Genomic DNA, 13,987 nt, shown 5'->3' with positions numbered 1-13,987 from the left:
TAGGTTGCAAGTCCTTAACTATCAAGCAGCCAGAGAGATGTGGCTTTTCTCGGCAAGGATCTCTTAGTAGGTGGAGTGAATCAAATCCACAAACAGGTACTTACACACCAAACCAAATCTATGCAGCAACAGTGCATCCTTTGGCAAGTTTCCAATAGGGAAAAACCTAGCTATAGTAAGCCATTCCAGAGCAGCGTGCTGCCCCACACACCAACATCCGATACATACTAGCTATGGCAACACTCTCCTGCTTTCTCATGCCAGTGCTTACCCACGCTCCATTTTAAAAACACTTTGCAAATACTATTCCCACCCTTCCTCCAAGCACAGGATAAGAATCCCCAGGATTTCATTCCACCAGCAGGTAAACCAGAGACAAGCTAAGTTGTCCAGAGCCATAAGGGCTCTGTCCACTTGTTTTGTCCAATCTCCCATACAACAAGCATTTATATCCGAGTACAAGAATAAACATCGCAGGAGCAGTACAATTTTTCTTGCTGGAAGCAAGGGTGTCTAGGGAATCTCCCCCGTGTCCCAGCTAGCTCTGTCCCACGGATGGGCTGGAACAGCAGCCATGCCGTCACAACTTGTGCGCCCAGCACAGCACCCCACACTCCCTTCAGACCTATTCACTGTGGTATGAAGTGTCCCAGGCGCTCCCGTTTCCCTTCCTGATTGAACTAGTGATGCAGAGGAGCTTCCTTCCTCTGAACAGCAGTACAGGCTCTCTTAAGGCTTGTGAGTTTAATGAAAGTCTGTGTCTAGTTAATATCGTCAATGTTATTAACCAGAGGAAAGCACAATCCCAGAACTGTAGGGATCATTACTTCCACAGAGCCGTGTTTTGGAGTCTTGTTTTTGGCTGAAAGCTATTGGATAGGTACCACATATATTACCCCTGCAATGTTAGCAAACATAATGAACAAGAGTAAAACCAAATGGATTGATTACAGAAACGTAAAGCACCCTTAAAAGTTACAATAGTACAACTTGTTAATATTCTATGCTTTTGCCGCTCTAAGAAAGTTTGTGATATCCCCCTGCTATTTAGACCAATGGAAACCTAAGAAGGGCAGAGATGTCTTCTTCAGTGCACGCAAGGGTGGGACAAGTAATCAGAGTACCCTGGCTACCAAGCTCCATACTCTAACCACAGCTTCCGGAAATAAAACTGCAGATATTAAAAAGAAAAACATGTCTTCATTAGAAGATAGGCGATGAGAAGGTGACTTGACTCAGCCAGAAGAGAACCCAGTTCATCTCCAAAAGGCTCAGCCTGCGTTATCAAGAGTGAAACAGCTTAGTACGAAAGTTTCCTTCATCAGTCAGGACAAGAAAGCACACTGCAGCCCTAATTTAATCCCTCCACTAAAAAGGCAGCATGATTTCACTATTTCTTGCCCCTGGAGAATAGTAAATTCTTCATCCATGCTGTTCAATTCATGCCACACTCCAGGAAATCAAATGTTCAAAGAAAAGACACTTGAGCTGCAAAAGCACTCTGCGGAAAGGTAGATATTCTATGTACTTTACTGAAAGATCCAGCAGAGCTGAATCCAATCCTCTATGTCAAGAACAGCACATGGCTTAGAACAGGACATGGAGTGACCTACCAGGAGCAACTACTGGAAACCTTAAGTGCTTATCAGGTTTTTTTATCAGTGTCAGACCAAGTCATTTAAAGCCTCCACTTCAGTCTCCTCATCAGAATTAAAGAAAAAACCAAAAACCTAAGTGAAAGAAACTGTAACAAGAGTTAAGAGAGAAATCAGTATAGATGGGGTGATATTTCAGCTATGAATAAACAACATTCCGTTCCTTAAAAAAAACAACAACCAACAACAACAAAAAACAGCAGAAAAACCAAACCCTTAACAACAGCATAAACAAGACCTTCCAAACAATTAAGATAAAAGCTAAAGCTAATTTTTACCCTTGAATGGGGGCAACTGAGGACATGAGACCTGAGGAGCAGCTCTGCAACATTCAGCGTGAAAGCAACAGATTCAAAAGCTGTTTGGACAACTTAATGGAAGATTCATGTGTCAATATTTGTTAAATATCAAGCTATCACTTATGACTCAAGAAGCCTTGAAGCAATGTACCACAGGAGCCCAGGCAACTGTCTTCAACTGCCTGCTTGCTCTGTTCTGATGTTCATCCCCTGACAGCCATTTCCAGTCCCCAAGGAAGACAAGACCCTGGCCTGAGGGCTCTTTTACTCATCTGGATCAGACCCTCCACTATATGCCTAGGTAACAGCAAACAAATTGAAATTCCTATCTCCAAGTAGCCTGGGGCTGGGGTCACCAATACCAAAATCTTGAAGGATGCCAGACAAACATTTCTCCACATCTTAATTTGCTTAAGTAGTTAAGATGGTAAGGATGGTTGCAAGGCAGCTTTTCTCAGGAGAATCAGACATCCAAAGCAAACACAATTCTTCTCCCTTTGCATTGGAACTTCCCACTCTTCCCCTTCTCACCCAAATCCCAAAATTTCAGTGTGATCTGAGCACCAATTCCAGTGTACTGATAATCTCCACTTCTATATTACTGAGAATGAAAGCTGTGCTATTAAGTTTTACGGCATTCTGGTTTAAGATTTGGTGAAGATGAAAAGTGATGGGAAGAAGAGATCTGAACTGAGAGGGCAGGGATTACACTGTTTTGCCTGATGCACTTTAGAGACTACTCAGAGCAGAGTTCTCAGTTTCACACTTTGTCACCAAGAGACACAGATATAGGGATCTCCAAACAATCCGTAGCAACAGGTACACTTACTGCAATACACTGCCTCATAATGCAGGACTGTTTCATCCTGCCAGGTCCCCCAAATTTCTTCATGTCTTTGCAGAAGTGACACTCGCCACACTCTGTCCGCAGACAAGCCTCGCACTTGCGGCATCGCGTCCTCCTCCGACGTGCTCCAGCGGTTGTCCGATTAGCTGCAAGCTTCACCGCAGAAGCAGTGCCCAGTTTCCCTTTGGGCCGTCCGACTGCCCTGTTCTGAAAAAGCCAGACACACAAGGTTAATCTCACATCCCACTTACCACCTATGCTAGAGAACTTACTTGGACAGGAGTTGTACACATCTTAGACATAAAACTGACAGATGCATCAGATTTACACACAGATGGGTAATACTCAGCAGATGCATACAATCACTCTTATAGCTAAAGGAGTTTCATCACCTTTTCAAGAAAAAATGCATTGTAAAAAGACAAAGAAACCAAGGCATAAATGAGCGATCCCAATCCTCTAACAAGCCTGCTTCAACAGGAGGGCAAGGAAAATCAATTTACGCACAGCTCAACGCAGGACTAAGTCCCAAGTGACATGCCTGGCTTAGGTCAAGAGATGATGTGCGCCATTGCTGAGCTCTGGGCTAGGGAGCTCTTCGGATTGTGCCCCAAGTTAAGCCAGAAGGTCTGCTTTCCTCTGCTGGAAGTGGAAGAATCCAAGGAAGCAGCAAATTAATTTTGAGGTCAGGTAGAACAGAGAAACACTCAGCAGCAACAGCTCAAGCCACAGCAATCTCCCTTAAAAAAATAGGAGACTATGAACTACTGCCAAGTGATAAAGTAGGAAATAAAACACAACTACTACAAAACCCTTCCAAAGTAGCTCCCCTCATATCCACTACCAGCAAGTGCTCAAAAATAGAACACTAACTGATGCTATGCAAAGGCTAAAAGGGGCATCCCAGGTCTAGCTTTCAATGACCTTTAAGACAGAAGCTAAAGGAGCAGGAAAAGATTTTAAATGATTAGGTTAACTGCAACATATTCACCTCTGGATATCTAAATTTCATGTTCTCATCAGAAACTCCCTGATAATACACAAGAACGTAGCGCTCAAGCCAAACATCCCTAAATACCATGTAATTGTATGGGGCTAATTACGCAAGAATTGGCTTGGCTCATTCTTACCACTGACAGCTTTCTCCATAAAGTTAATAATAATAGGACCGAAAAGCTCATCTGCTTTAGCATTTATACAATTTTTCCACTTTCTGCACCTCAACATATGCCCAACAGACCAGCCAGTTTCACTTTCTGTTCCTGCTGAATTCTGGGCAATCACCAAGGCAGGGGCAGGTTGGCTATGGAATGCCATGCAGAATTTCCACTGCAGCTTTTAAAAGAAAGGGTATGGAAACATTCTATTTGGTACTGCAAAAGCTTCCTTGAGTGTCCTACTATACAACCTTGAAGAAACGCCACATTGCCACATTTGATCTCCCTCCCAGCTGTCCTAGCAATGCTCCAGTGACTTCCTCTAAGATGCAGAAAAGTGCTGATATTTTAACAGTGTCCACCCCAGGAACCTCAGTCCTGGGAAAGCAGAGAAGCTAGGAGCTAGATCTCTTCACTTTCTCTCCCACAGACCTACTATCATAACTGAGGTGGGAGGAAACATTGCTTAATTGATGAGGTTACACAGATTTCAGCAAGTTTTAAATTATTCTCCTCCAAACAGTTGTGGGTTTTCTGCTTGCAGGTTGAATCACACTGCTGTGTGAACAGGGACAAGTGTAGCTTCCTTCCCATTGGCAACCACACCTGACACCTGGATTTCAGCCACTCTAAATATTTACCTTTCAGACCAACTTTTCAGTCTCTAAAGGATAAAGTCAGCTATAGCAGGACTCTGCCTCTAAAGGCAACCTAGGTAAGAGATAACTTCCTTTCTCAGCATGAATCACTCCTCCATTCTCCCTATTAAAGAGTCTACCTCCACTAGCGAAGGGAGGGAGAGACACAAACCAAAAAGGCTAGACACCAGTGGGAACAAGTTAAACCAAAACACGTACAACAACCTGGGCCGTTCCCTTCTGCCAGCAGCACATAGAAGATTCCACATGAGCACCTGACTCCTTCCCACTAGGTTTGAACAGGATTAAGTTTTTTTAAGGCAGCAAACGACAGTTACAACACCGTCAGAATGGTCTTTTTAAAATGCAATCTCTTTCAAGGAAAAATCAAACTCGGTACTTTTCCAGCTGAAAGACAACTCCTGACTCTGCCACAGTAATATGAGCCAAGTCCTAATTCTGAGGACAGTGTCTTAAGTGCCAGGACACTGCAAAGATACAAGCAGTAAAAAAAAAAAGCATGGCTTGAATGCTGAATTTGAGAATCCTAACCAAAAAAAAAAAAAAAAAAAGGCAGGAAGGTGAAGGTACAAGGACAATCTGAAGCCAGACTACACACACAACCCTGATTTCCTTACCACTCACCAGCAGACAGCAGAGGTGGCTCACTGCGATCTCACCATATGTAACATTTCTTAACTTGCCCAGACCTCTTCACTGCTCATGAGGAAATTCAAGCAATTGTACTAGCTGGGTTTGCACTGATTTACCAACCAACCAATCCTCAATCCAAGCCACATTTTCACTCCAGGATGTCGCAGCCAGCAAGGTTAGAGAGGCCTTGCCGGAATTCCCACTAGTATCTAGTTTCAAGGGGCTCCAAAGTGGTCGCTTAAAAACCTCCACAGAAGAAAATCTGGCCTGTGGGTTGCTATCCCAGAAAGGGGCTGGGATTCAAGGGGGTGGACGGAGCCTCCAACATGGCTTGGGGTTTATTTAGCACATGGCAGACAGCCAGATAAATTCCAGGTTGATGTTAGTGAAGAGATGCTGCAGGATTTCCAGCTCAGACTGCAGTTTTACAACGAACCATCCCTGGTAGCCAAACTAGGTAAAGATTTCTGTCCCAGCTCCTGTTCCCATCTCTGTCCTGCAATTTGCCACCCTCCAAGCACAACTCTATGGAGCTGTCTTGCAAATACTGAGCAAGCGGTAGGGAATGGCAGGATTCCTTGGTTTTACAACAGTGGCCAACAAACAGCAGCATCAGGACTCTGTGACACACTAAGCCCTGAACTACGTTCTGGACCAATGTAGTCTCCCACCTGTGTAGCAGATTCTATCATCTCCTTTCCCAAGGAGATGAACTGAGACCCACAAGCACATCCTGTGCCTGCTGACTCTGCAGTCCCCAGCAGCCACCTCTGAGAACTGTCAAGAAAAGAAAGATGACACCAAACTTGAAGAGACTTTTTTGCCTGCCTGAAATACCATCACAAGCAATCCTCTCCATTCTCCAGCACCTCCACAGAAACTGCGCCTGTACTTCCCTGGCCACAGCAAGAGTCTTCAGAAGAGGGGTAGGAAGATACTGAAGTGATGACAACCACCCTCCCAAGCTCACAACAAAGACTGTGCAAGCAGCTGCTGAAACATACCAGGATTAATATACTAAATACTTACCCCTATGACACTAAAACCTAGAAAGGTGGTCGACTTGCACTGCCTCTAAAACAAGACAGGTTAACAAAACACCCTGGGGTTTTTTGTGGATTTGTGCCCCCTCCCCCCCCCCCCCCCCCATTACTGCTATGCAACACACTAAGTTAACCTACTCTTGGCCATGAAGCAGACGCAGCATGGTCTCTACAGCATCCAGGTGCAGAGAGTAAACTTAGGCCATCAAATGTAATACACTATGAACTACAAAGACATTTACAAATAAAGAATTTGGGGTCACCCCCCCCCCACACACAGTGGTTAAACACACCGGCTCCTCAGACAGGAAAGGGGACAAATTTGCAAACTGATTTTCAGAAGTGCTAAGCTCCTCCAGATCCCAGCAACTTCAACAGCACTCCAGGTGGACAACAATTAGGGGACTGGGTGGGGTAGTCATCAGCAATTCAAGTCTCTCAACAGGGCTGGGTAGATCTGGGAATAAGCCCAGGTATGACACTTCCAATTCTAAACAATCCCCTGGGAAACGATAGCTGGAAGAATTGCTACTTGGAACATTAGTTTATCTTGGCTACCGACAAACATTTGGCTGCTGGGAAGTTTTCACTGCTTGCTTACAGGTACTTTAACACACTTTTACCATATGTCACTTCCCCACCCAGCAGTCACCAAAAAGCCACCCACCCGGGTCAATGGATTCACTAAGGGCCTCTGCCCTGAGCACAACTCTTCCTGTAACAGAAACACAACTTTTGATGTTTACAGCAACAGATTTCTAACCTTCACAGTTGCAAAGAGTAATTCAAAAGACCTCAGGTAAACAAAAATACCAAGAGCATCAAGCTTTGGAGATAACACTTTAAGAGCTATAAGCTGTTAAATGCATCATTAAGTAGGTGCTGATGGTCCCCAACTGCTATCCCCCAACAATCGGGCTCTGTTGGAACTGTCACCAGGCAACTTCATGTGAACTCCTCTGCTCTGGAGAGGAAGATCAGCTGACCCTGCAATCGAGTACAGGAGGAAGAAAAGTTCTAGTCCTAAAAGCAAGGCTGACAAAGCCTGCAGCCCAGAAGCTCTTCTGCAAGCAGCCTTCACCTGGGCACGGGTCTCATTCCACCACTCAGCTTCAGTGACCTGCTTAAACTGCTGCCAGCAGCACCATACCATTATTTCAGCCTCAACATCTCCAAGAAAAATCCAGGGACATGCGCAGTGCCCTTCTGAAGGGCTTATCACCTGGCTAGCTCAGTGAGACCCTGAAGCACTTCACCTCCTAACCAAGTACAATCTGAATAGCTTATGTATCCACCACATAAATCTCTCCAAGACATCTTACATGCATGGTGTTCATTGCTTCAAAGTGCTGCGCCACATAAATATATCCCTTCCATTTGCAAGACAGGGGTGATTTTTTCTGTAACACATGGACAGATTCCAATTATTCTGATGTGCCATAGTTTGACCATGTCCATGCAACTGCATCAGCACCGAAAGAAAGATGAGGACCCAGGACTTCCCAGGTGCCAGTCCTGTGCTTAGACTGGTACTGCATCCCAATATAATTGTTGTTACAGACTTAGAATAGACACATTTAATTACCAATTACTTTATAACATCTGATAAATAAACACTAGGAAAAAACCAAACTAACAAGCCACACACATTAACCCACAATTCATAACCGTTGTCAACTGAACACCAGCCTAAATGTGTTGGGGTCACAGGCTGATACCGGGCACTGGAAAAGCTCACACAGTGCCACAGCAAAGGCTTCTGGTCAATTATTTCCTTGTCTCTTCCTGTAGCATCAGAGGTGAGCAGATGTGGAAGAGCATTTTTCAATTCAAACAGGGTGGAAGCTCTGAAGGACATGGCTCCCTGCTTGGTGCCTAGGGCCAGCAAGCAGCAGTGTCCTCTACTGCTCCAGTGACGTGTCCCTCTCCTAGCCTCCTGGGCACGTAGTTTTGGCCTTCCTGCTAAGAAAACCAAACTGACAACGACCAGCAGCAGTTAGACCAACAACACACATACCAACGCACTGGTCTAAGATTCACCAAAGTCATTTAACCGGAGGTCTCTAAAACAGACCCCGTCATTAACTCTACATTAACCCTGAAAAACAGGGACTGGCATTAAATTCCCTGGCAAGCTGACAGCCTGCTCAACACACAGAGCCTTGCACTAGATAATCGCAACCAAGTCAACAGTTCTTCTGCATTAAGCCCTTACATCTCTTCAGTGATTAATAAAAACCCTTGTCAAAGGCAGAATTTAGAGGAAGAAAGGACAGGATGAATGGACTGCAGATTTTCAGTGGGGACAAGGAAGATGTTACTTTAAGACAGCAAGAATTATGCCAATAACATCCTTAACAGCTTTATCAACTGAAGAGTGCAAACCAACATCACAGATCTAACATGTCTGACTAAAGCATATCTGCCCCAAAGTCTACACACTCAAACTCCAGGAGAATTGTTTTCCTCTAGCAGTGAGGGTTTACAAGAGTCATCACCCATCATGAGCATACGCTCCTGCCAGGGTGGAGGTGTCCCTGCAAGGCAAGTCCAAGGTCCCCCATTAAGCAAGCACCATCAGAGGGAAAGGGAAGGCAGTGGAACTTTTCCAAGCCCAGCCACCTCCAAACAGTATTAATCCTCTCCACAGGTTCACTGCCACCATCTCCTCCAGTTCACACCCACAAGCTTTCTCATCCTCTCCTGCAAAAAGCAATTGTAGCTCCTAGCGACCACTTCCAGGTGACCACGCAGAGCTCCACTACTGAATAAACAGATCAATTTCCCACAAGTAAATAGAAAAGTTTATACCTCACAGATTCATCTGGCCATTAGTGACACTCCAGCAGCCTTTCTGCCAGCATAGTTATGTTGTTTAGGGTGTGATACAACTGGCATGTCAGTGCCAATGCAAGTACCCCTGTTTATTTTCCTCTGCCAGCGAGGAGGTAGAAGTTAGGCCTAGAGGGTGGAATAAGATACATTGGCAAAAATATGCTTTTGTAGATAAGCTGCATCCAAAGTAGGAGCTCTTAAAAAGAAAGTCACCAGGAAGTTATACAGACTTGGGGGCACCTCCTGCAATTGCAGCTTTTCTTCTTATTGCTACTTCAGGACAAATTCCCCTTCCCCCACCCAGGAGCATTTTCCTCAGTCTGTTTACACATGCTGAAGCGTCACAGTCAGAAATCAACTTTCTTCCTACTGCAAGTAGCCCAACAAGGCTGGTGGGCTGCAGCAGGGTGCTGCCCTCTGCACGACCAGCACCAGGCAGGACACATGCCCTGGCACCCACACGCTTCCAAGCCCCCGGTGCTGACTGCAACTGCTGTAAGTGCAGTAAATCCTGCCTGCTCTCATGCTGGGAAACCTGGCAGCCTTTTTGCCTTCTTAGTTTAGATGTAAATTAGGGAAAGAAGAATGAAAGTCAGGATAAAATTTTGAGTGACAAAACCTGCAGCTCCTACCCAAGCACTAAAGTTGTGCTGTTCAACTCCACCTGTAGAGAGCTGAAGCCTTTCACCTGTTACATACCAGAGACTGCTGTAGTAGGAAAAGCTATGTGATACAATTTGACACATCCTGTGCAGAAAAATATAGCAACGACATGTTAAAGCAGGCACGTATAAAAAATACAGTTGGATCCACATGAGGTGTTTTACCACCACAAGAGTTTTGAACAAAAAGAAAAACACTCCAAAGGTCTTTGCAATGTAAGTCACACCACTGTAATCTAGGATCAGACCAGGCCTGTTAAGAAATCCCACAAGAAGGATTTCCACTTTCTTGCATTAACTTCTGTTTTAAACTATGAAAATATGAAAACGCTATCAAATCCTCAGGTTTTAGCAGAGTTGAAGAATCCCAGAATGTAACCAACTTTCCAAATTCATCCAGTAAGAACTAGCACCTCCAGTAGCAATTTCACAGCTGGTACAATGCAGCTGAGACCAATCTGCTCTCCTACGATTAAGCTCTTTTTAAAAAAAAAAGCATACAGTAATCGCACCAAGACGTAGATGCAACTGGAAAAGGCCTAGCATAGGACAACGTTTAAAGGAAGGGGGCTGGGACTATTAACTACCAGGTCTGGGAGTTGAGCAGTGAAACAAGCAGCAGCACAGGCCTGCACGTTCACACAATCTGCAGAATTAAGTAAAGGCTTAATAAAGTTACTCATCCAAGACCCGGCTTAGGTTCTTGGACTGAAACTACACCAGGCCAGTGCAGCACATGAACCTCTTTCTTAGGGTTTCTGTGCCAGATCTGCCATCCCTGGGGAGCACCCAAGCACACCACCACTACCACCACCACCCCAAACTCTTTTTCAGCCCTTTTTCAGCTTTCTTAGTGCAATTATGAAGCAAATCACAGTAAAGTTACTAGAAACGAGATGGGTTTTGGAGGACAGACTCAATACCCGGCCTACGTAGAAACTTGTCTCTAAAAGCAAATTATTAGGCTATTTTAAAGAGCAAAACACCTTGAGTTATGAACAAAACTATCAAGTTTATGTTTAAATTGCATACACATGTTTAATGCTATTCCTGGTGCATTTTTAATTGCTTAGGCAGTTCTTAGAGAGTAAAATACGCAATCTAGAACACATGTTCTGGATTATTTTTCACAGATTACTTCATAAATTTAAAAAGTTTATTCTCCTTCCCCCACAGGGAAAAAAAACAACCAAACACACCAAACCAACCAACCAACCCACCTTCAGAGAATAAACCCTGAAAGTATTAATAAAAGTTCTCTTTTCATTTCAGCACACATCCTTCTCTTTATTCTACATCCCTCATCCCTAGGAATGGAAAGGAGGTTTTGGCTATAAATCAAACTAAGACAAGCTCAGCATCAGACTCTCTCCTGAAGTCCTGCAGCCCTCTCAGCTATTTGAGGAATCTTATTAGAAAAAAAAAATAATTCTGGAAACGACAGGGAAAGCCCCCGAGAGGGACAATCGCACGCTCTAAGCGCGTTCGCCCCCGAAGCGGCGCGGGGCCCTCGGAGGTGCCGAACTCCCCGGTGCCCCCGGGCGCCCACGGCGGGCGAGGCCGTGCGCCCCGGGCCGGCCCCCCGCGGGAGGCTCCCGCGCCCCGCTCCGGGCTCGGCGGGCGGCACCGGGGGCCGCGGACACGCCCGCACCCACGGAGCCGCCGGGCGCAGCCCCACGGCGGGCGGCGCTGCCCCGGGCCGGGCTGGGGCCGCTCCCGACCCCACATTGTTCCCCGGCCCCGCTGCCGGCGCGGCTCGGCGCGGCGCTGCCCGGCCCGGCCTCCTCCCCTCCCTTCCTGCTGCAAACTTCGCCGCCCGCCCCGGACCTGCTCCGGCCCCAGCTCGGGCCCCGGCCCCGGCTCGGGCTCCGGCTCCGACTCGTAGTCCTCCTCGTCGGCGCTCGCAGACATGGCCATGGCTCATGGTGGGCCCAGGCGGAGCCGAGCTGACATGGCTGGAGCGGCGCTGCTGGCGGAGCCCCGCTCCCCGCACACACACACACATGCAGGAGGAGGAGGAGGAAGGGGGGCCGTGCATATTCATGCCAGGCAGCCAGGAAGGGGCTGGCCCTGCCGGCACGGCCAATCGCGGGCCGCTTGCACAAAGCCGGCCTGCGGGGACAGCGGGGACAGCGCGGCCGCTCGGCCGGGGTAGCGCCGGCCACCTCGCCGCGGCCGAGCGCGGCCGGGGCCGAGGGGGCTAGGGGGGGCTTTAACGCCCCGCTGGCAATTAGCCCCCTGCTGGTAATTAGCCCCGCGATCTGCCGAGGGGGCCGGCGGGGGCGGGCCGAGGCTGGGCCTGCCTGGGTGTGCCGAGCGGGGCTGGGAGGGGAGGGGATGCGCGGCGCCGGGATGCGCGGCCGCCCGCAGGGTGCACGGCGCTGCACGGGCTGCCGGAGACAAAGGAGCGGCGCCCAGCCAGCCAGCCGCGCCGCCCGCCTCGCCGCCGCTACCTGCCGCCCGAGGGACGGGGCAAGGAGCCTCCATCCCTCGGGAGGAGGAGGGCACCCAGCAAACTTCGCGGGTTCAAGCGGCAGAAGCAGCGCTGGGGGGAGATGGGACACGAGGCCGCCCGGCTCCCGGAGCTGCTCCCGCCTGGCCTCACGCCGCTCCCCGGGCAGGCACCCCCGGGTTTAGCTTGCTCCTGAGGAACCATTTCCAGCCCCGCTCTGCAGGGCCTGAGCCGCCTCTGGGGTTTTACAATAAAACATCCTCCCTGCACTATGATATGTTACACGTCGGTCGGTTGAGGAGCTGTTCGGGACCCACGGCAGGGCCAGCACCCAAACGCGGACACTGCCTTCACCCTCGAGAGCATGCAGCTGAGGGTCAAGACATACAGGCCTGAATTTGAGCACTAAGAATTAAATTTCCCATTGGACTGATGGGCCTGCTTTCAGGGGAAATCCCGGTTCCATTCAAGTTGTTAGGATTTTGCCTCTGGGTCCTACGCCCACAACACAGAATTAAGCATGAGATTAAATATTTGCATGTGCTGAGCAACCAAGAAGCCATAAAGCAGCACACCTAATGGTCCTTGCATCAGGATTTTTGCCAAACTAGTTTCAGCTCGATTCCACGCGTCTGAACTACCACATGGCCATAGAAACACCTCAGGTAGCCCAGAAGAGGCAGCAACAGGCAGGAGCTGGCACAAGAGCCAGCAGTAATGTTGCCTTACGCCCGGTCACAGCCCTTGTGACACCCTGATCTACACAAGGCCTGGTTGCTGAGGTTTTAAGTAACAAAACACAGTCAAACTTCAAACACATATTTACAGGTGACTGCTGATAAAGCCAAGTGGATCATGTCATTATGCCCTTTCCTTATTTTCAATACCTTAAATATCTGTTCTTTCTTTGCACTTCTGTCCTCTTGCCAACTGGAGCTCACGTTACGGGTACATGATGGTACTCTCCCAATCCTGCTCATCCGCGATGCCAGGAGCCAAGCGTTTACTTGCAGCACACGATGGGGCTCTCCAGAACGAGACTGGGTACATTCGGCCTATCTCCTCAGGTTTCTCTCTTCCCCCCATTGTGTTCATACACAACCGGGAGCAGGAGCAGATGAAAGCTGAGGCACGAAAGGCATGTGCCTAAGGCCTTGGCTTTCAGAATCACAAGGTAGTATCAGAATCCAATGTTTTCTGGAGGAGAGAGGAAGGGGGCGATGTGTGTCTCATGACAGGCCTACAAAGGACAGCTTTAAACCAGGCAGCAAGGATAACTGACACGATTACAGCAGTGTTTGTGGTTCATTATGCAGTTGTCCGCCAGCAGAGGCAGGAGAACAGATGACATCCGGAAGGAAGATCACTGGTCCCACACCTGCCTGTGGGCAGACCAAGTCTCCACTAGCCTGTAGTGATTCCACGTAACCTGGCTCACACTTGTTCATCCCTCTAGCCTTTTGGCTCCATAATCCAGAGAGGAGAAAAAAATAACTTGTGACATCCCCCAAGGACAATCCACCAGTCACACCACAGCGAAATGTCACTCACAGCAAATTAAATCATGACATAGATCACCCTACTCCTCTCATCTGCAATGCACGCTAGCACTCTTGATATTTGCATCAGCCTCTCTGGGCTGCAGCAGGTCACCAAGTGTAACCCACATAGAACCTCAGCCAGCCCTGCCACGGGAGAGTGTGTTCCAGTCTGCTGCTTACAACAGCAACACAATTGACAAATGA

The 13,987-nt window shown here is 47.8% G+C and overlaps 1 protein-coding gene across 10 annotated transcripts in view; it reads right to left on the bottom strand.

The window, feature by feature from the left end:
• Positions 1 to 13,987, bottom strand: part of KDM2B (lysine demethylase 2B) — a 125,947-nt gene that overhangs the window by 15,360 nt on the left and 96,600 nt on the right. For all 10 annotated transcript variants that reach the window (XM_040609970.1, XM_040609963.1, XM_040610018.1 and 7 more), the window contains one exon: positions 2,784 to 3,008. In XM_040609970.1, coding sequence (XP_040465904.1) covers positions 2,784 to 3,008 — 225 coding nt within the window. The remainder of the gene's footprint in view (positions 1 to 2,783; positions 3,009 to 13,987) is intronic.

This window comes from Falco naumanni, chromosome 1, assembly GCF_017639655.2.
Source record: "Falco naumanni isolate bFalNau1 chromosome 1, bFalNau1.pat, whole genome shotgun sequence".
NCBI classification, from domain to species: domain Eukaryota; kingdom Metazoa; phylum Chordata; class Aves; order Falconiformes; family Falconidae; genus Falco; species Falco naumanni.
The sequence above is the reverse complement of the archived record's forward strand: the minus strand, read 5'-3'. Positions and strand labels throughout refer to the sequence as shown.